Genomic DNA, 23,314 nt, shown 5'->3' with positions numbered 1-23,314 from the left:
CCCGACGGTGGTACCGCCCCAATTTAAGGCGGAATCCCGCAACTCTCGCGAGAGTTCGGCGAGCTGGTCGTCATGGCAACGACGGCGGTTGTGCTGCCCGCGCTGCCGCCTCCGGCGGTAAGGACAGGGCGGCTGCCGGGTGGGGGGGGGCTCGTTCCGTCCGTCCGTCCGCCCGCCCGCCCGCCCTCAGTCGGGGCTGCCGGAGCTGCAGCTCTGCCGGGCAGCAGTCCCGTCAGGGCAGCGCCTCGGGGCTCCTCGGGGCTTCCTGCCTGTCTGTCGGTGTGTTGAAACTTCTTGTGAGGTTGTTTTTTGTTTGTTTGTATGTTTGGGGTTTTTTGTTCCGGCATCCTTTGGGTCTCGGCTGTTGCTTATCTTTGTCTTCCTCGTTTATGGGGTTCGGGGTCTTTTGCGCTTGCCTTCCCACCCGCCCCGGGAAGGCGCAAGAAGCTCTTAGAAAACGTCCCCGAGGCTGTGGAACAGCCGCGGCCGGCAGAGGCCCGGAGGTGGCCCGCACTCGCGGCAGGCCCGGTGGGTTTGCGGGCCGGCCGCTGCGGGCGGTTCCGCCAGCGGGCGCGGGGCGGCGGCGGTCCCCAGCCCGTGTGGGAGCGTCCTCCGGCGGCGTCCCGAGCGGCTCCCGCAGCGGTGACTCCCTGGGCCCGGGCGGCGAGGGGCGAAGGGGCCGCCTCAGCGAGTGAGCCCGAGGTTCGGGAGGTGGAGTGGAGGAGCGGGCGGGGGCTGCTGCTCTTCGTCTCGGCCCGCTTCTTTGTGCGGCGTCGTGTTACGGACCTGTCTACGTGACTCAGTTTGCCCTGCTGCTTGTGCTGAAATAAAAAGTTGTATTCGCTTGGGCCTTCTGAAAGTGACCAGTGCGCGTCACGTACTCGGAGACCCAATTCCTGTGAATTCACGCGGTTTTTGCAGAGAACCGCGCATTCCTGTTGTTTAAACTCAAATGGGCCGGGACTGGGAATGTGATCATTTGGATATGCGGACACCCCACACTTAGAACTACTGAATTATTAAAAGCTTTTGGCTGCTTCATTTGATGTGTTCAAGATGTCTATAAAATACCCTCATTCTTCTGTTGGTGCTAGCTTTGCCAGTCCCATGTTTTCAAAAAAAAAAAAAAAAAAAAAAAAAGAGCCATGACATTTCATTTGTTGTGAGATTACTTTTAAGATTTAAGCCTTTTGAAGCTTCTTTGACAGCAGGCACATTTGAATACTTTGGTTAGCTTGATGATATAAATATATATTTGTTCGTATATTAAAAAGTGTAGTTGAGTGGCAAGCTAGTCTATACTCAAAAGACCTCTCAACACTGAATTGCTAGAAAGGATTTGAAACTTGTTCAATGTACATCTGAAATATTGCTGGGTTTGTGTTGCTTTATTATGACACTGATAGTTTGGAAGGTTGTTTTTGGTTTTTTTTCCAATTTTAGGTCAGAATGGATATTACAAGGGGGAGCTTGGATAAAATTTCAAGGCCTGCATCTAGCTCAAGAGCTTATCCTAATTGTAGATCTTTAAATACATCTATGGAGTTATTAACACCAGAGCCACATTTGCCAAAGGTAATTCTTTTCACCTTCAGCGAGGTAGAAACTCTATGCCTAAGTCTTCTTAGTAGGAAATAAGATTCTGCTTTTTTTGCTTCATATGGAGTTCTGGGCTCTGCAGGCATGCTAAGGGGTTATGTGAAAGTTCATGAATGTGAGTTGCTCCCTATGCATAAATGGAATGACGTTTAATTTCATTTTTCTGAATATGTGTTACTTTTATATTTGCCACAAGAAGGGCTATTCAGCACTACAACCTGGAAAACTTGGTTGTCTTCCTCTTTATATTTAATCAGATTATTAAATAAATCCTATTTTAAAGAAAAACATTTGAAATTCTGGCAATAATGTGTAGATATGCAGCTATAGGCTGTTGATGCATGAGCCAGTATGTGCATAGTTTCATTTCCATCCCATTTGTGCTTTTAAATTCAAGTTGGAATAAAAATTATTTTGCTTATTAGAAAAAAGCATTTGAGCAATCCTCACAAGTTGAATTTTTGACTACAAGGCTCTCTCAGCATATGTTTGAATCAAGTTTAAAAAACAATAAATCATAGTATTCCAAGAAATACTTCAGCTCTAGGGATTCAGCAAAGTCTGTTGGAAGTAGGTGTTCATCCATCCTCTAAGAAAATTAATATTGGGGATTAACTTAATTTTGGGAACAGGATATGTTTTATGTTTGTTGGGATGTGGGAACTGGGACTTGGGAATTGGAGATTTAGATTGATTTACTTAGATTAGTCCAATTGTGTTGTACCTCTGATTACCTGTCTGAAGAATGGGATCATAGCTGGATGCTTCACAGAAGTATTAATTTTTATTTTTTTTTATAGGTTCACAGTTGGGTATTAAGGTTAATGTCAGATAACTGAATCCAAGTTCTGACCTAGACATCATAGGCTATTGCATGAAAATTGCAGTCTCTTGAGACTGATGAGTTAAGCGTAAGTTTTCAGCCCTTCAAAGTCTACAAAAAAAACTCTATAGTATGAGCAAGAGGTTGGATGCTATCTGGTGCAGAGCACCCACAGTGTCAGGAAATGGATGAGGCAGTTGTACACACAGACTCTTAACTGGTTGCTTGTACCCTCTGCTGCAGCAGAAGTGGCATAAAGCTTTGGAATCATTCCCTGGCGTGGCAATCCCAAATCTGGCAGTCTGTGGAATGACAAGCTTGAGAATCAATGTGATATCTAAGAAACAGAACTCTGTATCAGATCTGAAAATGGTTCTTTCATTTAAGAAGTACTCTGCAGTCTTGTATAGAATCATTGTTAGCCTTTGTGATAGTATGTGATAATTGTGATAATCTTTTTCTTCCCCCCAAAGATTTCTATTTTTATGGTAGTAATTAATTTGCACTTTATAGGTTGATTCACCTGTCAGTTTGGCTGGTAGTCATCAAAGAGGTAGTCTAGAAGACTGCTGTCTGGAAGAAAACAAAGGTGATGACAGAGAGAAATCTGATGTCAAGGAAGTAAGAACAGATCAGCAAACCACAGTGGCGAGTACGACCTTTCTTCAGGAGGAGCATATGCTGAATCCCAATGAGTTGTCAGGTATGGGAATGACTGACATTTTCATGCGTTATGGCTAGACCAAATATCATGTTTGTATAGTTTGGGTAAAATTCTAATGGTGGAGGGAAAAGAGGATGCAATTGGGTAAAATTCTAGAAGAGAAGGAGGTGTGAAAATTCATGCCTTCACTTCTCTTTCCTATTTTGAATCCATCTTTGAAAGAAATGTGTTATTACTGCCATTACCACTACAGCATATGTCTTATGGCATCTAGGCTATGACCTGCACCTTGGTGATGGCCTAAAAAATCACGAGAAACCATCTGCATGTGTCCCATGAAACCATGTTAGAAAGTGTTTTCAGTAAGGTGTTTTTATCAAACTTCTCACAGAGGTGATCATGATCATTTGTTAGAAACTTTGTATCCTAATAATGGTCCACCAGTACAAAAATTTGAAAATTATGGTTGTACGTTATAGTATTTAACAACTGAACAATGCTAATACTAATAACATACTTTAAATATAAATATGCAATATCTCATTTTAATGAAAGCGGTTGTAGAAGTGCTTCAGATGGCATTCTATAAATGTTAATAAATAAACTTTCTAGAGCTTCTGACTATTTAAAAATAGAGAAGCAAAGGCCAGTATGTGAAGCCGAAAGTTTGGATACCTTCAAGTTTAAATAAGATTCCATGGCAGAATTGGGGTCAAAAGAAATTCCTTGATTTCTTGCTCCTGTGTTTAACATGAGTCCTGGTGTACTAGTGTGTATCATTTTTTAAACAGTAATCCACTGTAGAGGCTCTGTGGTGATCCCTAACTGACAAAAATGTTATTTTGGTCTTTTAATTGTTAACATTTCACACAGTATCTTTAAAAGATTATTTCACATCTATTTGTGAAAGGCTTTTTCCTTTGTTTTTCAGGATGTATCTATAATTCAGATTCTGGAGATGACAGTACTGAAACAGAGACTTTGAAATTCTGTGAACCTTCACAAGGAAAACCAAGTAATGCAAAAGCAGGTATTACCTTTCAGGTGTATAAAGTAAACAGTGCAATAAAACTTTTTTTTTTCTCCTTTTCTTTTAATGCTTCTAGGAGAGTTTGGGACCATACTGTATTTGTGTCTATATTATTTAGTTATAAAGAAATATTACAAATTGAAAATGTCTGTGCATTGTGATATTCAAGAGGTGTTGGATGAATTCTTTATTTAAAGATCATTTTATTAAAGGATATTCACTGTCTTTAATGATATGATAGTATTTGAGTTTTACATTGATTCAGTCAATCTGATAAGGCACAATCCAGTGGTGATTCTATCTAGTCCAGTAGTGCTGGTCATCTAACATAATATCCATTTCTTCAGAACAGAAATTAGATAGAACTCAACTTCAAAGCTTCACTCAGTAGTTTTAGGTTCAGATCCATCTGCTGGGTTGAGGCCAGTTGAAATAAGTGCTCTTTTTTTTATCTTCTGTCCTTGGGTCTTCCCTGGAGCTCAGTTAGATTTTTTTTTTTTATTATTATTATTTATAGCTCTCCCCTTGTTGTATCACTCATTTCTTTTTATGGCATAAAGCAGACTGATGCATCACAGTGAATGCTTGGGATCGAAGGGTGTGTAAAGCATTTGACCTCAAAAGATGAGAGAATGAAAAAATATTGCACGACTCTAAAACTTGGAAGTGTGTGGGATAGGGACAGCGGTACAAGTGTTTCCTCTACCCTTGTTATGGAAGCTAAGTTTGACCAGAGAAGAGGGCAGAGCATGAGGATTCTATAGGAAAGGGAAAAGCTGAAAGTGATCAGAAATTGTAATCTGCATGTTTAGAGAGAAAAAAGACAGTATGGAAATCTATTTTAATTAAATAATGATAGTGTCCATAATGTGTCACTGTTCCTATTTTTCAAAACAGTGTTTTTCTAGAACCAGTATCAGAATCTGGTTTTGCTGAGATATAAGGCAAGACTGAAACTTCTATAACATTTAAAAGTAGAGATATTGCAGTCTCTCTTAATCCCAGAATTATTCATTTTAATGAATGACATTTCAACATGTATTCTACTAGTCAGGCTGAATAAATTTTTTTTTAAGCTTATTTTTTCTGTGATTTTTGCTGATACTGTGGAGATGTTGACACTTTTCCACTATAAATTTGAATTGAGTTACTTGCCCAAAATGGGGGGGGCTCTTCATCCCCCATGCCCTCATATCCAACTGCTACAGTTCAGAGTTTGGTTCAGAGTTCTGTTACAGAGACTTTTCTATTTTACCCTACTACAAACAGGTTTAGAAATGCTTGAGAATAATTGTAATTGTACTCTTGTCATAAAATTATTATTTTATTTTTTTTTAAGTTGAAATGCTTCAAGCTAACATTGATTTTAAATATATTCTACAGCAAACTCTTCCAACTTGGAATATTCTGAAGAAACAGGTGTAGATCCTCAGATTCAGGCAGCTATAAAGAAAATGAATAAACTTGACACAATACTGGCAAAAAAACATCTTAAGGAGAGAGCAATTAAAAAACAAGGCAAAGAAATGAGGGCAAAGCTCTGGAAAGAACTTCAGGTTAGAAGTGTTCTGCTTGTTTTGTGAATAATATATCTGAGAGTACTGTCCTACAGAATTATCATATTTCACAGATGTATTTTTTTATTAAATAACTCACAGTTGGCTGATTAAAGTGAAGAAATGGATCTTAAACAGTAACTTTGAATACATTTTAATATATATTGGGTAGGCAGGCTTTGAAAGAAGGCTGTGGTCCTTAAAAATTGATCTGACCAATAGCCAAATATACAGCTGTCTGGGGGTGGTCTACTAGCATAGTCTTATGCTTGAGCATAAGGTATGATAAGGCATGACAAGAGGTAATGTGTGTGCACCCAGACCTAGAAGCGTTTATTCTGCTCTAGTGTGACCATTCGTAGGCCCATCTATTTCAGTACTGTCTATTATTGAAGAAATTAGAGATGCCCCCTGAAGAAGGCATAAGAATGCCACAGCACAAATTCCTTCACGTTATTCCTATCTGGGTCTCTAGCAGTTAATTGTCATATTAAGCATTGAAACATGAGAGTTAGTATTTCCTCTGAGGTAAGTATTGTATAATTTACATGAATACAAATGTCAGTTGCTAAAAAGACATGATTGCAGTTGGTTTGACTGCATCTTATAATTTCAATGGATTTGGATTCAAAGCCATATATATATATTACAGAACTTGTCTTGTGAAATGTGTCTCCATGTAAAAGACAATGTATAACAGGCTTTAAAGTTCTACCATCCTTTATCATAACTTTTAGAAGATGTTCGGATAGCCTCAAGAAGGAAACAAAGCGGTAAGTAAATGTTGCCACTGAACAAGGAATTTTTAATAGGGTCTGAAGTTCATTAGACCTGATAAGCAGACAACATATTTTGCTTTAAAGTATTTACTTTAAAGTAAATACATGCATGTATCAGTATATTTATGATTTATTTCTTTTCAGTAGTCTATCAGAATCACTGGAAGCCATGAGGAGATAGAAAACACAAAACTTTTTTTAGCTTTGATCTCATCATGGCAGGATAAAGCTGGTAAGTAAGAAAGAGAAGTAAATACTCTGATATAGTTATCCTGTATTTTGATTAATAGTCATATTTTTGTTGGATGCTATAAAAATAAAGCTATCAAACCTTTACAATAAAATAATATTTGCATATAAAAGTACATCAAGGGAATATTTGAAAAATTAATGGAAATAATTTTTGCATTATCACAAATGTAGAAGTTGTACTTTAATTTTGTTTATAGGTACTGCATTTTTTCAAAGAAATGGCTACTCTAAAAGGACAGAAATCCAGGATAAGTAAAGCTTGCATTTATCAAGTTGATGGCAAACACACATGATTTCAGAAAGGATGCATGACTGATGACACTGCTAAATTAAAGTAATAGTAGTAGGCATAGGGAAAACAAAGTGTGGAAATCTGAAAAACTTGGGTGTCTTTACCGTTTTGGAACACCTGGGCAATAAGCAAGGAATTAAAAATTGCTTTGGTAAACAAACAAAATGATGAAGTTACTGATGTGTTGTTATTGGTGGTCTTAGAGTGTTTGCCATACTGGAGTACTTGGTGTAAGAAGGGCAGGCAGTTAAAAAAATATTAGGCCTATAAATGTTACTTAGAAGCTTTAGGGATGTGGGCCCTGCCACACATCTATCTTGGAGAAAATTTTCATGTGGGACTGGGAAGCAATGGCAATGCCATAATATGACAGGTCCAGAGGGAGGGAAATCCTGAGCCTTTTTAGGAATTGTTAACAGAAGAACCAAAAGAATGGGACCAAATTATGATACTGAGTTACATGTTGGAAAACAATACAGGAACATGCATGCACAGCCCAGGTCTTGGAACATGGTCCAAAAGGGAGTAGGGGTCATTTACATTAAATTTGTTACTGATTATGTTACATTTAATTCATTTCTAAAAGAATTTAAAATTCCAAACGCGAGAGAATTTGAGTAAAAGGGATCATCAAATAATGTAGAGTGTGATTCTAAAGAAAAGGCATGAATATGAAACATGGACTTAGGGGGTTTTTTAATCAGTTTTTTTCCTGAGAATTCTAGGGAAGAAAATTTAGGATAGATGGCAGTTTTTAAAAGTGAAACTATGTTAAAGATATGCTAGCAGACTATTCTCAGGAAGAAAAGACCAGGAAGTCTGATAATTTCTGAGTTTCATCATGATATGATAATGAAGACAAACATATTCAAAGTGGAAATGAACACACGGATAAGAATAAACACTTGCATTTTAGTCTTTTAGTAAAAATCACTTCCATCTTCAGTAGCATTTAAAACACCAAATTCTACAGCTGCATTAAAAGTAGACAAATGACTAATGAAGGATTGAGCTCTTTAACAGGAAAGGTAAACAAATAGTTAACGATACAGAGAAATGTGGAATGTGATACGTAACAAAAAAAGACTAACCATGATCAAAATTACAGTGAATACCAACAATATAAAACTATAGATAGACTAGGGAAAGAAAAGTTAAAGAACTATTTAGAAATGTTTTCTCTACTGAGTCAGAAGGACGCAATTCTGTTAGAGTTCTAAAGCAAGTGGCTGAAGCGCGTTCTGAAGTATTGGTAGTTTTCTTCAAGAATGCACAGAGCATGTGCATGTTCACAGGGACCTGAAAAAAGAAAATATTGGGTATTTTAAAATGTAATTTTTCTTTCTGTGGCTAGACTCTTACTGGGGGAGACACTGGAATAAACTGTAGGCATTCTGCTCACAATGTCTTTATTGGGAGGGGCAGGGGGAACAAAACCAGACTGAATTTGTCAAGAATATACCATGTCAAAACTGCTCAAGAGTGGTTTTAAAAAATTTGCTGTTTGAGTACTCTGTCTCAGTGCTGGAGTTTTCAGAGATGTGTCAATCATATGCATATTTCGCATCCTGTCCTTCATCTCTATACCTTTGGTTGAAAGGAAACAGAGTTGTGGTGCATCCTGTCTTTTTTCTTGTTGGGGAGAGAACAAGGATTTGAGGGCTGAATGGTTATTGCTGAGCAAAAATCTCATCTTGAATGTTGGAAGCACCTGCATAATAATGGTAGCAATGTGTGGTTAAAACATTTCAACAAAACTTATTATTATAAGGTAACCTGCTTTTATTTCTGTGCTCAAGTTTGGGTTAAGGGAAGAACACAGAATTTGATACGGGTGATATTTAAAAAATCTCCAGTAGATGTCAGGATATAGTAAAAAAACAGTAGGCAAGCAAGACTCTATGGTTGTTAATGAACTCCATGCTTCCATTCCTCTTTTATTTCAAAGGTAACTCCTTGCTGTAGAGATCATGTGCATCATATGGGTTCTGGTGTACCATAGTGGCAAAACTCTGCATAGTTTAGATTTATATTTTTCCTCCAGCTTGATCTTTATCTTGAATTTTCTGTCACATGCTAGTGCCTTACTTTTCAGGTCTTTATTTATTTATTTAAATGAGTGCCCTGATAGCTGCCCCGGTTGATACTGAAATGGAATGCAATTCATATATTTTGTTTTTCAGAGCTCGACTTTGGTAAAGAGCTTTCTTAATTAAATTATATAGGGAGCTATTTAATTATAGCTTTTAATATGGCTGTGAAATCAAACACAAGTTCTGGGTACAAAATCATTAATAACTTATGTGTCCCAGCCTCTCAGGCACAAAAAAACCCTCTGACACACTCATGGCAGAGATGTAAATCGGGAGTTAATTAAACAGCCTTAAATTCATTCCCCTGTGCTCTGTCTAACAAAATCATACTTTCAGTTGAGTTCATTAAACTTCATTATTACAGGATGTTGGTTGTTTTTTTTGTTGTGAAAAATACATTTTTCACAAGTGATATATACAGTTCTTTGCAATACGAGTCCTTTTCTGTAAGTGCTAAGTGTATAGACTGCAAGTTAATGCTCTAATTTATACTTCCATTTGATAATATGTCAATACCATGACTGAATTTTTTTTCTTTGAGTAGCTGAAACGACTCTTGCATGCTAGGATGTTGGAACACATTTTTTTCCTAGACTATACCCTTGACCTAAGCCACCTGGAAGTCTAATAATGCATGCACAGGCAGACACCAGCTGTGAAAACCTGGATACTTTATTCTCATTCGGAGTTCTAGATGGCTTGCCACATGGTGTCTGCAGAGCCTTTTGAACTTTAGGGCCTTGGGCTGTATCTTCTAGAATTAATTATTTGTCTTGTATGGGTGGTAGTTGTTAAAAACAAAAACACAGCCATATGAAACAGCATAATTATTCATGAGACACACCTTACACTTTTTCCCCTTCTTTATTTCTGGAGAAATATGGTGGTTATGTAATTTATCCAAGTAAATTTCTTTAACTTTTCATGTGTGAGATCTTACAGTATGATACACATGAAACCTAATCTTCTTTAAGTAAATTTCAATTAAATTTTACTGAAAAAATTCCTTGCAGATCCCTCCCATGCTAAAGAAGATGAAATATGTTCTTCAGTATTTCACACACAAATTAATCCAGAAGATTATGATTGCCATAAACCCCAACATAATCAGGGTAAGCTTTATTAATTGTATTGTTTATATTTCTAGATATAGCAAACCAACATGTACAATGGGTGGATAATGAAGAGTTGGCCTTTGTGGCTAGGCCGATAAAATCAGAAAAAGCAAGGTTGCTTAGTACAATAGCGACAGTTCTTATTTTTTTTACAAATTATAGAAGAGAATAATTTTGTTTGACTTATCTAAAACATTTTACTCAACATGTTAAGAAATTTTTTACCTTTGGGTTTATAAAACTTTTTTTCTTTCATTGCAAAATGATGAGGCTTGTAACTGATTCATTGTAAAATGTATCATGGGTTCTTCATGGGAATTTTTTAAAACCTTGTCTTAGCTGTTATTCTAAAGTACTGTAACTTTAATCGGTTTATATTCAAGAAACCATCTAAAAATGAAGAGTGGTGCTGTATACAGTTTCAACTGTTTTGTAATTTTTTTCTTTTCAGGAGAAATTGTATGGATGTTGTGACAAACCTAAGTCTTCAGACAACTCATTTTACATTTTGTTATGCTGATTATTGTAAAGGCTGCATTGCTTTATGGATTAAGTACTGCTTGGCAAAAATCAAACATCTGTGCTGATTCTTTTAGACATCAATTGTTTATGTGCACTGTATAGAGGTTTCAAATGCAGCTAGTAGTGTAGTGTGTCCAACACTTCAAAATAAATGGAATTGTGCTTTTGTGCCTCTGTTCTTTCCCTATTTGAAATTCAAATTTGTATGGTTGAGTAACTTCTCACATGTGTTGTGGCATAAGAAGAATAGCTTCAGCTGCCATTGCTATCAGCTGCAATTGTTTATTTCTTTGTCATCTACCATTCTATGTAAGCAGAAGGAATCTATCTTCCTGGTGACTGGCTAAGATGACAAAGACATAATAAACAGGTGTTCCTCAAGGCTGAGCCATTGATGGCAGCAGAACCTCTGTACTTTTTAGAATTTGACTGTATGTTTTAATTTTTAAACCTGGACCTTAGCTCCCTTACCATTTTATCACTTGTCTTAGTCTGCCAGTATGTGACCTTAACTTTGTGTTATTAAATGTTTCTTCAGACTGGGTTCGAGCAGTGCTGCGCTTTTGATTTCTCTGTCTTCCTAACATGTATCTTCATTCCTCCCTTAAAATGAAGCTTGACCCTCAGCTTTCACCTTCACAAAATTTCTGAGTTGTGCTGGAGTGTCCCTGAATAGCAACGGCAGGTTTCATTAACAGTATTCAGGACAGCAGTGACTTCTGAAGTTCCCAGTACAAGCATGGTTGGGAGTTGCTATTGCTTGTACTATTTTGAGATGTTCTGCATTCTCCTAGTTTTGGAATGCATGGAGTAGAGATCACTTACAACTCATGAGCAATAAATTACTTAAATGACTTTTACTATTTCTGCTGGAGGCCTTTATGGTTTCTGAATAGCTAAGACTTACTGTTTTGGTTGCTTTTGGATTTCTGTGTAACATTTGTCATAAAGGCAGACACTGAATGAGAGGAGCCTAACTTGTGAAGAAGAATGTATGTATTAGTTTTATAATGCTAGTTTAGCAGTCTCATCAAGATTTGTACCAAATCTTTGAAATTTGTACCAATCTTCCAAAACGTGTATGCAAAATTTGTTGAGCTGCAGTCTCTCTTTTACTCACCCATGGCAATCTTCAGTGTATTCTTTGTCCCAGTGATCCATGTCTGTCCCTTCTTTACTTGAATGTTCTGAGAAGTTCTGTATGATAGTTCCCTCTCAAAAACGCTTATTCTACAGTTAGAGAAAGATGTAGCTTAAAAGTAACGTTTCATATATGTTGCATGTTATGTTGGTGTTTGGTGTGTTTTGTTCATTTCAGGATACAACTTCTTATGTTTATATTGATTGGTAAATTCTTATATGATCCAGTTCCTCAACATATTCAAGATGTTACCTGGTAATGTTAAAGATTGGGATGCTTTTAGTAAACAGTTGTGCATTTGAACTATGATAGGGTTTTCATGGTCAGATTCAACACCTCAGTCCTTTAAGGTTTGCTTGCAATTTTAAAGTAAGCCTGATTGGTGAGAATTGTTACACAGGGTGTTTTTTGGCTATGGTGTGTAAAAGGATGCATGGAATTTATTTCATATCTTTGGGAGTTTGCTTTCAATCTACTCCCTCTGAAAAAGAGTTACTTTGATGTAAACTACCATAGCCTATCTTCTATTATCTAACATGTTAAATTGGTTTTTTTTGTAGGCAAATAGCCCGCCCATTTTTCAAATCTCTACTTTCCAGAAAAGTAAAAACTACCATGCCTACTTTTGAAGTCGTTTTTGAGACTCAGAAGTTGGTTGTATTTGCTTAGACTTGTTATTTAACGTGACAAAGATTTGCTGTTCATAAAGGAATTGCTGTTTAAGAACTGGTAAAAGTCTCTCAAAAACAGAGTACGTGCCCGTTTTTGTATGATGGATAGAAACCCATTGCTGAAAAAAACATGTGTGATGTTGTAAGAATATCATGTGGCTGTTTAATAGCTTTACAGCTCAATGATGAGTTTTATTTTTAAACAAAACTTGTTTTATAAGCTGTGTTATAATAGTATCAACTATATCATCTGTTCTTCAGCTGTTTTATTTTTAAAAATGTACTTGATATGTCTCCAAATAGTTTTGTGGTTTTAAAAAAAATTATTGTCTGGTTTTGTACTGATGATAAAACTGAAACAATGATAGGCTTCGAAGGAATGCCATGGCTTTTAAAGCCGCCATGTTTAACATTTTTGAGGTCAGAAATCCAAAAGTATTTTAGCCTTCGCAACATTGAATGAGCTTATATAATAAAAGCTTACAAAGGAGATTAGATTTTTATATAGTTATATTTTAAATATAGCAATGTAGTTTATATAAATAATGAAAACAGCATATAAAAAGTTTGTCTGTCCACTTTATATGTATGTTAAAGATTTAAATGGGATTGCTGTTATTACAGCTCTCGTTGAATCACAAAAGCAATGATTATGACTTAGCAACTTTTCTTCCTCAAACTTCAGATTATCCAAGTGAATTAGAAACAAATGAATTTCTTAATCAAGCAGAAAAAACACATAGCAAAAGTAAAAACAATCAGGATTTCATTAAAAAGAACATTGAGGTAAGCATTAAAGCATAAAATTATTAATTTGTTAAATGCTGACTAAAAATAGTATATAAGTACTTCTGGAGACAGTTGGGGATTTTATCAGTAACATTAAAAGCTAATTAGGCATAAATGAAAAAAAGCTTGCTGTTAAAAAGTGTTGTTTATGGCATAGTACTGTATAAGATAGTTCTCATCTTGCATGCTGATATTGGTGGGGATAATACTGCTTCTATGTCTTTGCTAAAGACTATTGGAAACTGAATTGTTCTGTTTGTGCCTGGATATAGCTTGTTTTGAGGGCAAATATTTCCTAAGACTTTCTTTAAATGTATTTACTGTTAAGTTAAAGGAAGATGTTCTTATGCATAGATAAGGAATAGGTAGGCAGGTTTTTCATGTATAGCCTGCCTGGGACCGTTATTTACAGAAGACTTCTTTCTGTTGGAAAACAGATGCCTTGATTTTCTTGCTTTTTTTTTTTTTCTGTGAAGACCTAGTAGCTATAATGATTTTTCATCCAATTAAAATATCTGTGTCCACCCCCCACCCTGCACAGCTGTGTCAAAGACTTTTATAAGATTATCAATTTATTATATGAAGGCTGCTACTTTTTTCTGTCAGAGTGATAATTTGTATTATGGCAATAAGCAAGATTTGGATGTTAATTTCACAGAGTTTGAAACCTGTGTTTTAGTGCTGTTTGAGCTAATGGAGTTCTAAAGTTTGGTTGGTTTTGTTGTTTTGTTTTTTTTTCTTTTTGTAACTATTTCAGCTAGCAAAGGATTCAGGAAACCAGATTGTTATGCTTGAGGGAGAAAGGAAAAGGCTAATTGAACTATTGAAAGATACAGAAGATGGAATTGAATTACAAGGTCTTGAGGTATGGCAACTTTAATTTGTACTGTCCTGTTGTATTTGGCTTATTTTTATGGAAAATCTAAATTTGATTTGGTTTTAGTCCTACCATGAAGGAACCTACTGAGATATGAGAGAAAAGCTGAACAAATCCAATGGGCTTTGTCTCCAAGAATGAATTTTCATTGGATTCTTTGTTTTACTAACACTTGGACATGCCTGGCCTCAGAAAAACAGCAGGACTTAAAAGAAAGTTAGACATGGGTGGAAGGAGCCTTAGAAGCACGCTCAGAGAAGATGGCCTATTTTCTCTGTGTAAAATGTGAAGTTGCAGCCTATCAGTCTGAGTGGCTAGTGCTGTAATCTCAGGTAGAAGGGCCAGCAACTACTTCAAAAAAAACCTCCAAGACTTTTCTGAGGACATCAACTTCAGAATGCAGCAGTTGGGGAAATATACATTGATGAAGCTTATGTGTCCATTTAGAAAGATAACATGTCATCTTTGTGTGGCTTCTAACTCACTCTGTCTTAGAAGTATACAGAGGAGCTAAAGTCTGCTTAAATATTAGACATTATGCTTTAACGTGATAGTGTTAAAGAGCGTACAGTCCGCATACTGTGGTGAATAGCAAGAGCTGAAGTAGATAGAAATACCTTTCCTCATGGAGAGTAGAAAAGTGTTTGATTGTCCCACCAATCGCTGCTCTAGGAGAGTCTGTGCCACAAAATGATTCCCAGTAACATGAAGACATCAAATAGTCTTTTGATCTCCCTATTACTAGGATATGGCCTTTATTTCTTACTGCTTTGAGGGAAATGTCACAGTGAAGGAGTTCTTGGGCGCTCTGTTGTTTTACAGAAGTAATCATAAGGCTGCTGGGATGGGAAGATAAAATTTGGTTTGAAAAATGAATCATATTAGGAACTTAGAGTACTTAACTATATATGGTATTAGACATGCTAAAGATACGTGTTTTCATATGAATGAACATCCTCAAACTATGTAAACTTGATATAATGCTTCAAGTAACCTGTATTTTAATAAATAAGAAGAAATATTAGGAAAATGCTTGCTTTGTGTAAAGAAATTACGTGACCTTTCTAATTTGTTTTGCATTAAAATGTACACTATGTTAAGTCTATAGTAACGTTATAAACTTTTTCACAACATTTCTAAGTATACACTGAATCACAGTACCTAAGAAGAAAGATGTGAACTCTGTGTAGAATGAACAAAATATATCCAAGGTCCAGTTTCTGTTTAATTTATACTGCTAAAAATGATCTGGAGTAAATTATTTTTCAGTAGGTTAAATAATAACTTAGATGCGGGAGAAAGAAACAAAAGCAAATGCAATGTTGTTTGGTTCGTTTTTTTTGTCTCTTCCCATATTTTATTCTGAGTTATTTTCTAATAAGATGGCGAAGACATCCAAGAGGTGATGCTCTTCATTACTCTTTTCTAAAATGTGTCTAAAATTTGTCTTTATAAATGATTGTTTCAGGATATGGGGTAAGGACATGAGGTCAGGATTTCCTTCATCCAAATCCAAACTGGTTATGAAGCCAGAGAACTAACCTACCCATGATTTTTGACATTAAACAAATCTGTAATTTACCCAACTTTAGTGTGATTTCCAGGTTGAAACTCATTTGGTCTGTGGTTGAAAAATTTTCTCTTTACTCTAGGGGAACTAGTAAATATACACTATGTTTTGGCATTTGCAGAGCTTTGTGGGGCAAATACAAGTAAAGGAGTCCATATCAGTCAGGAAACCTGATGGACAAATGATTAAGATCATATAAATGTGCAGTATTTTAACAGTAACTATTTTTTCGGAGTTAGTAAGCTAAAGTAGAAGCACAGAAAACATAACCTTTGCTTGGTCATTGGTATGCAAAGGTTTAAAACTATCAGCCATACTCGGTGCTTGTGTTCACGAGATAAAAAACTTTGACTGCTGTGAAATTGCACCAGTCTTCCTGTTGACCTGACATTTGTTCCTTCACTTTACATGGAAAACTTATTTAATTTTTTTGGGCATGAACATAAAGCTTGCAGGTTGACTTATTTATCTGTGTAAAGTACTCATCAGTTAATGACGTTGCACAGAGATGTTTGACTTAGCTGACACAGTTGAGCATTAAAAAAATGCAGTGGAAGGCTCTTTGGTCTAATGTTGATCCACTGGTTAGGAGAGTTGATTTTTATTGTACTTTTAATTTGTTGCGTATTAGAACAACAAAGTTAAAGCTCACTGGATCATTATTTAACTAATCTTTTTTCTGTGCATTTAGGAAAAGATTCAAGCTGTTCTATTAGATCTGCTTGCAACAGGTTTGACATTATAATCCCACTTAAGGGTGACAAAATGTTCAGCTGAAACAGTACTTCACCCAGCCTCTGAATAGGAAGAAACTGTAGGGAGAGGGTTGTGGGGTTTTTGTTTGTTGGTTTTTTTTCTTCTTTTGTTGGAAAGGTTGGTGTTTGATTAACAATACGATCTCTTCTGTTCTTCTTTCCTGATTAAGGACATGTTTCAATTTGAGGAGATGGTCCTTCATTTGATAAATGTTAGCATTTAAAGATCTGAAGATGTTTTAAACAGCCTTCTGTTAGTAAACATCACAGCGTTCTGACCTAGAGAATAGTTGCTTTTTTATAATTTATTATTTTACTGATTGCAAAAGTCTTCTCTCACAATATGTAGTTATTGGGTTTTCTTCTTCTTTAAGCTAGAGTCCTTCACAATATTTAGAGACATTTATGCAGAATAGCTAATCCAAATTCTGTCTAGCAATGTGTACTTTTTTTGCACCAGTTCTCAAAGCATCAAGGCAATGGAAAAGTATACATTTATCCAAATTTTGTATCTGGCACATATCACTATCGTGGGCAGGTATCTATAGAGACTTTACTATTTATATCAGATATTAAATAGATCACTACGCAGGACGTGTGTTACTGTATGTTCTTGATACAATGGACAAGAATGGGAATTGTAATTAGTGGGTTAGTCTAGTCTGTACTAGATAATTTCTTTAAAGAAAATGGCTCCTAAATCTACTGCCAAAGTAGAATAAAACAAAGGATAATACTTAGTTCCTTAAACCTGTCTAGTCTGGAGATGGATTCTTCCTTTCCCACATTTGAATTTTATTATGGGTGAGGCATTTCCTGTGGCTGCTTTGTAACATAGATCATGAGGAAATTATCAGCTAATGAGTAATCTAGATTTCTTTGAGCGGGCCTAAGTAACTGTCCAGCTGATGGCCACTGTCCTCTTATTTCATACTGACTTTTAAAAAGCTGGTGCAACCACATTGGCTAAAGTAATGTTTTGGAGTTATCAATCAAGGCAGAGCTGGCTATGCTGTATGAATTCCTCTGTATAGTGTAATGTGGATTAGATAACTTCATTTGACTCCTACTACTAAATATGTCAAATATCCAAACAGCACTTCTCACTTTTTTAAAAAAATGTTTTATGAGTATTTAAAATATTTTAGAAGTACATAGTCATGCTAATCTAATTGTCAAAGCTGCAGGGGTATAATTAGTTTCAGATGCTCCACAGTAATAAGCACTGACTGTGCTGTTATAAAAGTATTGTTCTGAGTTAACACACAGGAAACATTGACAGGACAGAAGCTTATTTTCCAAGCAAAGCCATCTTGAGAATATAAAAGAGAATGTGTGAGTCCATTTAACCCTGGAGTAAAGTGACTACTGGGGTAATTTGGAGACTTGGATCATGGGATATGAGAGCATGGGATACAGACACTGAGCTGTAGCTAATAAGCTCAGTTGCAGCTTAACTGACTTTTGTAGAGTCATTTCTGTGTGCTTGCACTGTGCTCTTCAGTGTCTGATTAGGGGGTGGCTAACATGGCACAACTGTAGTACCACATTAGATACTTATGTTATGATGGTCACTCTCTCACCTGAACAGATGCTTCCACAAAGCTGGCAAGCTTCTAGAGACATTTCTGAGTGGCTTTTCTGGAGTCAAGTCATGTCCAGTCAGGCTTACTGGTTGTGTCATCATACTTGTATGAGAAAGCATTAGAAGAACTGATTTTTGTTTCACAAAAGAGATGACACTTTTTTTTTTTTTTTTATTTTAATTTAGTATGGCGGTAATTTATGACAGGTGTTTGGGGTATGCTTTTTTCTTTTTGCAACCAGTGTGCTTTAGGGTAATGGGGATGAACCAAGGATGACCTCATAGCAGTGGTATTGTAATTGGAAGCTGATATTTCTTCCTCTTGTGTGGATGTGGCTGCTTGAATAGCCAGAGGACTAATCTGGAGGCTGTAAAGGAGTGGTGGACATGAATCCCTTGCAAGACAGATGTTGAAGTCTTAGGGCAAGATGCTATTAGGAAAAAGAAGGGAAACCAGGAATACACTCATGTCCTCCCCCACATCCCTCTTCTGCCCTTCTAAGGTCCTTCCTGGTGTTTCTTTGCAGTCAGGACAGAGATGTAATCTGTGGCTGTCATTCCCAGTGAACGGTAGTTGTGCAGACTTGCTTCCCTGAGTGTGAGACAGGAGTGCCAGGTTGCTGTGAAGAACCTGCATCTGTTTGTGAATATGAGCTCATTTGTTTCGGTTAAGTAGGCCAAGCTGTTGTGGCTTAATCCCAGCCAGCAACTAAGCACCACGCAGCCGCTCACTCACTCCCCCCCCCACCCCGTGGGATGGGGGAGAAAATCGGGAAAAGAAGTAAAACTCGTGGGTTGAGTTAAGAATGGTTTAATAGAACAGAAAAGAAGAAACTAATTATGATAATGATAACACTAATAAAATGACAACAGTAGTAATAAAGGATTGGAATGTACAAATGATGCGCAGGGCAATTGCTCACCACCCGCCGACCGACACCCAGCTAGTCCCTGAGCAGCGATTCCCCACCCCCACTTCCCAGTTCCTGTACTAGATGTGACGTCCCATGGTATGGAATACACTGTTGGCCAGTTTGGGTCAGGTGCCCTGGCTGTGTCCTGTGCCAACTTCTTGTGCCCCTCCAGCTTTCTCACTGGCTGGGCATGAGAAGCTGAAAAATCCTTGACTGTAGTCTAAACACTACTGAGCAACAACTGAAAACATCAGCGTTATCAACATTCTTCACATACTGAACTCAAAACAGCACTGTACCAGCTACTAGGAAGACAGTTAACTATCCCAGCTGAAACCAGGACACAAGCTCACTCATAATATGCAACTGTCTGTACTAGGAGCACATATTCATGTTGGCTAGTCAGGTGTTACTGCTATCAAGAGAAAAAAGTCATGTAAATCACCATTAGGAAAAGAGCTCTGTGCTTTCTGTCTCTCTTAGTGTTTCTATGATAACGTACTGGGGCTCTAGAAGGGTAGCAGCTACTCACCTCAGAGCAGTTCCTTTGCTTTCCTATGGATGCCTTGCAATGTATCACCAAAGAAGAAAAAAAGTATCACATTATGTCTCATACCCACATTTTGATATTTGGCTCCAGGTGGTTTCTGCTGTAGCATCAACCTCTGCAGTTTCATTCCAAGCATGGTTTTGGTCAGGCTTTCTCTCTTATTGACTCCTTATCAGATGGAAATTTGTTGTCCTACAGATAGAGCTGCTGTTTGTATTTCCTTCTTTGACTTGCACAGGACTCCATTGCTTCTACTTCCTTCAGAGGACAATAGACAGTAGTGTATTATGTTCCACTTCATTTGGACTTCTAATGTGCTGCTGTGCAGGTGTGATTGGGTGGGTCCTAGAATAGATGTGTCTTTGCATTTGATGCTGGACTGAGATGCAAGTTAACTGGGGGAGTTTGACAAGACATGTTCAGTGTAGTTGAGAACATCTCATTTTTATGCCTGTTGACTTGCATTTGTCTTTTCTAAAAGCAAAAAATATCTTGCTGTCTCAAGTTTACTATATGATCAACTCTCCATACAGTTCCTTGGACTTAAGCTGTAATATGGTGTCTTCAGAGTAAGTGTGCAAACAAGGAGTACTGAGATGCAAGGTGTAACAGAAGTGATTTAGGGTGATGTTAAGGACAGTTCTAGTGCAGTTTCTGAGGGCTGTACTTTTCCACCTCAATATTAGCATTGAAAATGGGAGCTTACAGCATGTTTTTTGTGTTTTGTGTCTTAGGACTGGTGGATATATGTCTGCCAGACGCTTTCCTCTTCATTTCTATCCTCTGCACTGTCTTGCAAAGGAGCAAAACAGTCCTAAATTGATTTTCATGTCAGTGGTATGAGAAAGTGATGCTTACTGTGCAGTGCGGGGCAGCAAGATCTATATGCAAGTTAGACCACAACAAGCATTATTCCTTCAAAAGGGAGCTGGGACTGCCTTGTTGAACAAATACAGAAACTGCAACAAGGGAACAGCTTGCATCCATGAAAGGGAGCAGCCATAGGCACGGCATGAGACTGTTTTGAAGGTTTGACTAACTCGGCTAAGAGGCTGTAAAGTGAGATGCGTCATTAAGAAAAAGGGGCTAGCTACTCAAAGTGCTTCTCTTGGGCATAAGAAAACTTGATCAAGGAAGTTGTATAACCTTCAGAAGAATGGATGGGGAACTTGGATTGGGAGCTGTATGATTGCTCTTTGGCCAGCTGGCATGGAGGCAAAACATCTGGCTTTAAGCAGTTTTATTTCAGGGCTTCTGAGTGGCTAGTCAGTGAGGACACAGGCTTTGGACTTTTATAGAAATAAGTAAAATAATAGCAGAAGTCTATTCAGGTTAACACAACATCTCTTTTGCTATTACACTTTAACAATGCATGTAGATGCATTCTACATGCTTTCTAAAAATAAAATTAAATATATGTATTTTTGAAGTCCATTTAAGTTGCTGCTTGGTTATATTTCAAAATGAAAAATGTATGCCTCTAATTGTTCTGTCCATATCTGCTTTTGAGTGTGCTACATACATGAATATTGGCAGATTTCAGCTATATACTGAGGTGGATGAAAACTTACATTTTATTCTTAAGTATGGTTTATTTGAAAAATAAATACACTTGATGTGTAACTGCCTTTAATGTCTGTTTCCTTTGAGAATGAGGATTAAATATTTTCTTTATCTTTCAATAGGAGGATGTATCTGGCTGGCTGGCACCAGGAGAAGGGTACACACCTGAACCGATGGAATTTCATCACCTAAATGAGATAGACATTAAGCTTCAAGTACTACTATCTGATGGGGATTTTTCTGCGATTTCCAGCTCTTGCTCAAAACTTCCAAGCCAGATTTATCAGGTATATTACACAACAGAGCTTATGTTGCAGATTTCTTGTTTGAAGTGTGTGTTGAGATCCGATATAAATGAAAATACAGCATGTGTCTGTACTTGGGGTTTTTTAAATTTTTCTTTAGTATCTTCTATTTGTTCTTGAAGTATATGTGTTAAAGAATGAAGTGAAATCTTTGGCTACAGAAATTATATAGAAAAATAATATGTTGCTATTTTGAGTGGTATATAATTCAAGGACTGTCTTGTTTTTAACGCTTTTTGATTCCACAATTTCAACAAGAAATTTAGTATGCAGGAATTGGTAACTCAGATGTTTTTAACTGCGTGAGGGCCTCAGTGGTTTTGTCAGAACAGTAACACATTACCCATGGTAATTCATCTTTGGGAATTAGAATTAGGTTTCTTCTTATCTCAGGATTCCAGAAGTGCCTCTTTGCTTATGATTGGAAAGATAAAGCAATTACTGATAAGCAATGTTAATGACTGTAGAAAACGGATTGAAATTGTATGTCCCTTGTTTTTAATGGCCTTTGTCTTTTTCCATTTTTAGCAGTATTCAGAATGTTTGGGGTCTCAGCCTTGAGAAATGTTTGACTTTTGTGCATAGAAGACTCCAATTTATCCCATGCCCCAGTAATGTTGCCCCTGATATAATGGGGGAAATACAAGATAAAAATGCCATAATTCCTATTTTGCACTGATTTGCACAAAACTTGTTTACTTTTGTAAAATTTGCAGTTTATAGCCAGAACAGGTGTATCAGAGGCTCTGTAAGAGTGTATGTTGGCAAAACTGTTTTCAGTTACCAGTGTATGAGAAGCATCTCTTTGAACAGTTAAAATACCTGTGGGGTGGTGGTTTTTTTTTTTTTTTTTTTATTTTTCTAAAGGCACTTTAATGTCCTATTTTGTATTGACTTGTTCCTGAACTTCAGGTTTTGTTTTACCTATAGTAGTCTTTTCTGTTGCTCTGGCAGTTCCAGAAGAGTCACATTTTGAGGTTGATTATTTACCAACTGGGATTTAATGTGTGAAACAGCAACTCCCTCTAGTGGGTAATCCCTTACTCAAATGCAGTTGTTGCCCAGTAACTTCAGGTTCATGGACCTGAGCTTGCCGATGATTGCTGGATCTTGTGTTCACTGTTATGAGACATCAGCTTGAAGTTAGTGCGACTGCCTGTGATAATGAACACTCTGTTTGGGAACTTTTGTCCTAGTGGTTGTTGTTGCTTCCTTTTCACGTAAAAGCTCAGAATTATTTGAATAGAAACTTGAATTTATGTGTATGCTTATTAAAGAGTAATGCATTATCTATTTGAATAATATTAAACTTAACAACCCAAAAGAGATAGCTAATTTCATAAATTACCTTTCATTAGTGAAAAGCAGTTGCCCTTCAACTTTATTTTGCAACATATAAAAGGCTTTTAAACATTGTAGTTCTGGGAAACACAGGATTCCATTTGTCCTTGTTGTTTTTGTTGTTCAGATAAACTTAAACATATGAGTCATTTTAAGGAAAGATACCAAAGAATAGGACTATTAAAAGTTGGTTTTATAAATTTAGAGAAAGAGCTAAACAGAATACATATAAGTTGAAGTGAGTAGGAGACTTTAGTTATTTAAAACTGGATTTAGAAGGACAGTAATTATGTATAAGTGCAAAACTAATTTAAAAAAAACCCAACAGAACAAACAATAAAAGTAAACCCTCTCACTCTGCAGCTATCTAATTACAGAAGTGTCTTGATTTTCAGGTCTGTTCCCTGTTAACTCCAAATTCCTGTAGGTGCCTTCATTCCTGCTTCTTTGCATGTCCAGAGCTGCTTCTCTCAGCAGAGGACAGGGTGTCTAATGGTTGCCTTGGTTTCATAGTGATCCAGACTTTAG

General features: G+C 36.9%; 2 protein-coding genes across 7 annotated transcripts in view; both read left to right on the top strand.

The window, feature by feature from the left end:
* FSIP1 (fibrous sheath interacting protein 1) overlaps positions 1 to 23,314 on the top strand; it is an 86,603-nt gene that overhangs the window by 171 nt on the left and 63,118 nt on the right. For 3 of the 6 annotated variants that reach the window (XM_069784138.1, XM_069784137.1, XM_069784141.1), the window contains exons 2-10: positions 1,444 to 1,575; positions 2,936 to 3,125; positions 4,018 to 4,116; positions 5,500 to 5,672; positions 6,599 to 6,683; positions 10,102 to 10,200; positions 13,223 to 13,323; positions 14,084 to 14,191; positions 21,263 to 21,427. In XM_069784138.1, coding sequence (XP_069640239.1) covers positions 1,444 to 1,575; positions 2,936 to 3,125; positions 4,018 to 4,116; positions 5,500 to 5,672; positions 6,599 to 6,683; positions 10,102 to 10,200; positions 13,223 to 13,323; positions 14,084 to 14,191; positions 21,263 to 21,427 — 1,152 coding nt within the window. Of the gene's footprint in view, positions 1 to 161; positions 302 to 1,443; positions 1,576 to 2,935; positions 3,126 to 4,017; positions 4,117 to 5,499; positions 5,673 to 6,598; positions 6,684 to 10,101; positions 10,201 to 13,222; positions 13,324 to 14,083; positions 14,192 to 21,262; positions 21,428 to 23,314 lie in introns of those variants that run through there. The other 3 variants (XM_069784139.1, XM_069784142.1, XM_069784140.1) reach the window with 3 other exon arrangements.
* On the top strand, positions 73 to 1,437 carry LOC138685496 (uncharacterized). Its single transcript, XM_069784144.1, is given in 6 exon segments — positions 73 to 112; positions 115 to 164; positions 167 to 280; positions 282 to 311; positions 313 to 708; positions 710 to 1,437. Coding segments are annotated over 6 exon segments (867 nt in total). The 3' UTR covers positions 947 to 1,437.

This window comes from Haliaeetus albicilla, chromosome 5 (genome assembly GCF_947461875.1).
Source record: "Haliaeetus albicilla chromosome 5, bHalAlb1.1, whole genome shotgun sequence".
NCBI lineage: Eukaryota > Metazoa > Chordata > Aves > Accipitriformes > Accipitridae > Haliaeetus > Haliaeetus albicilla.
Note: the sequence above shows the minus strand (reverse complement) of the source record. Positions and strands in the feature narration are given on the sequence as shown.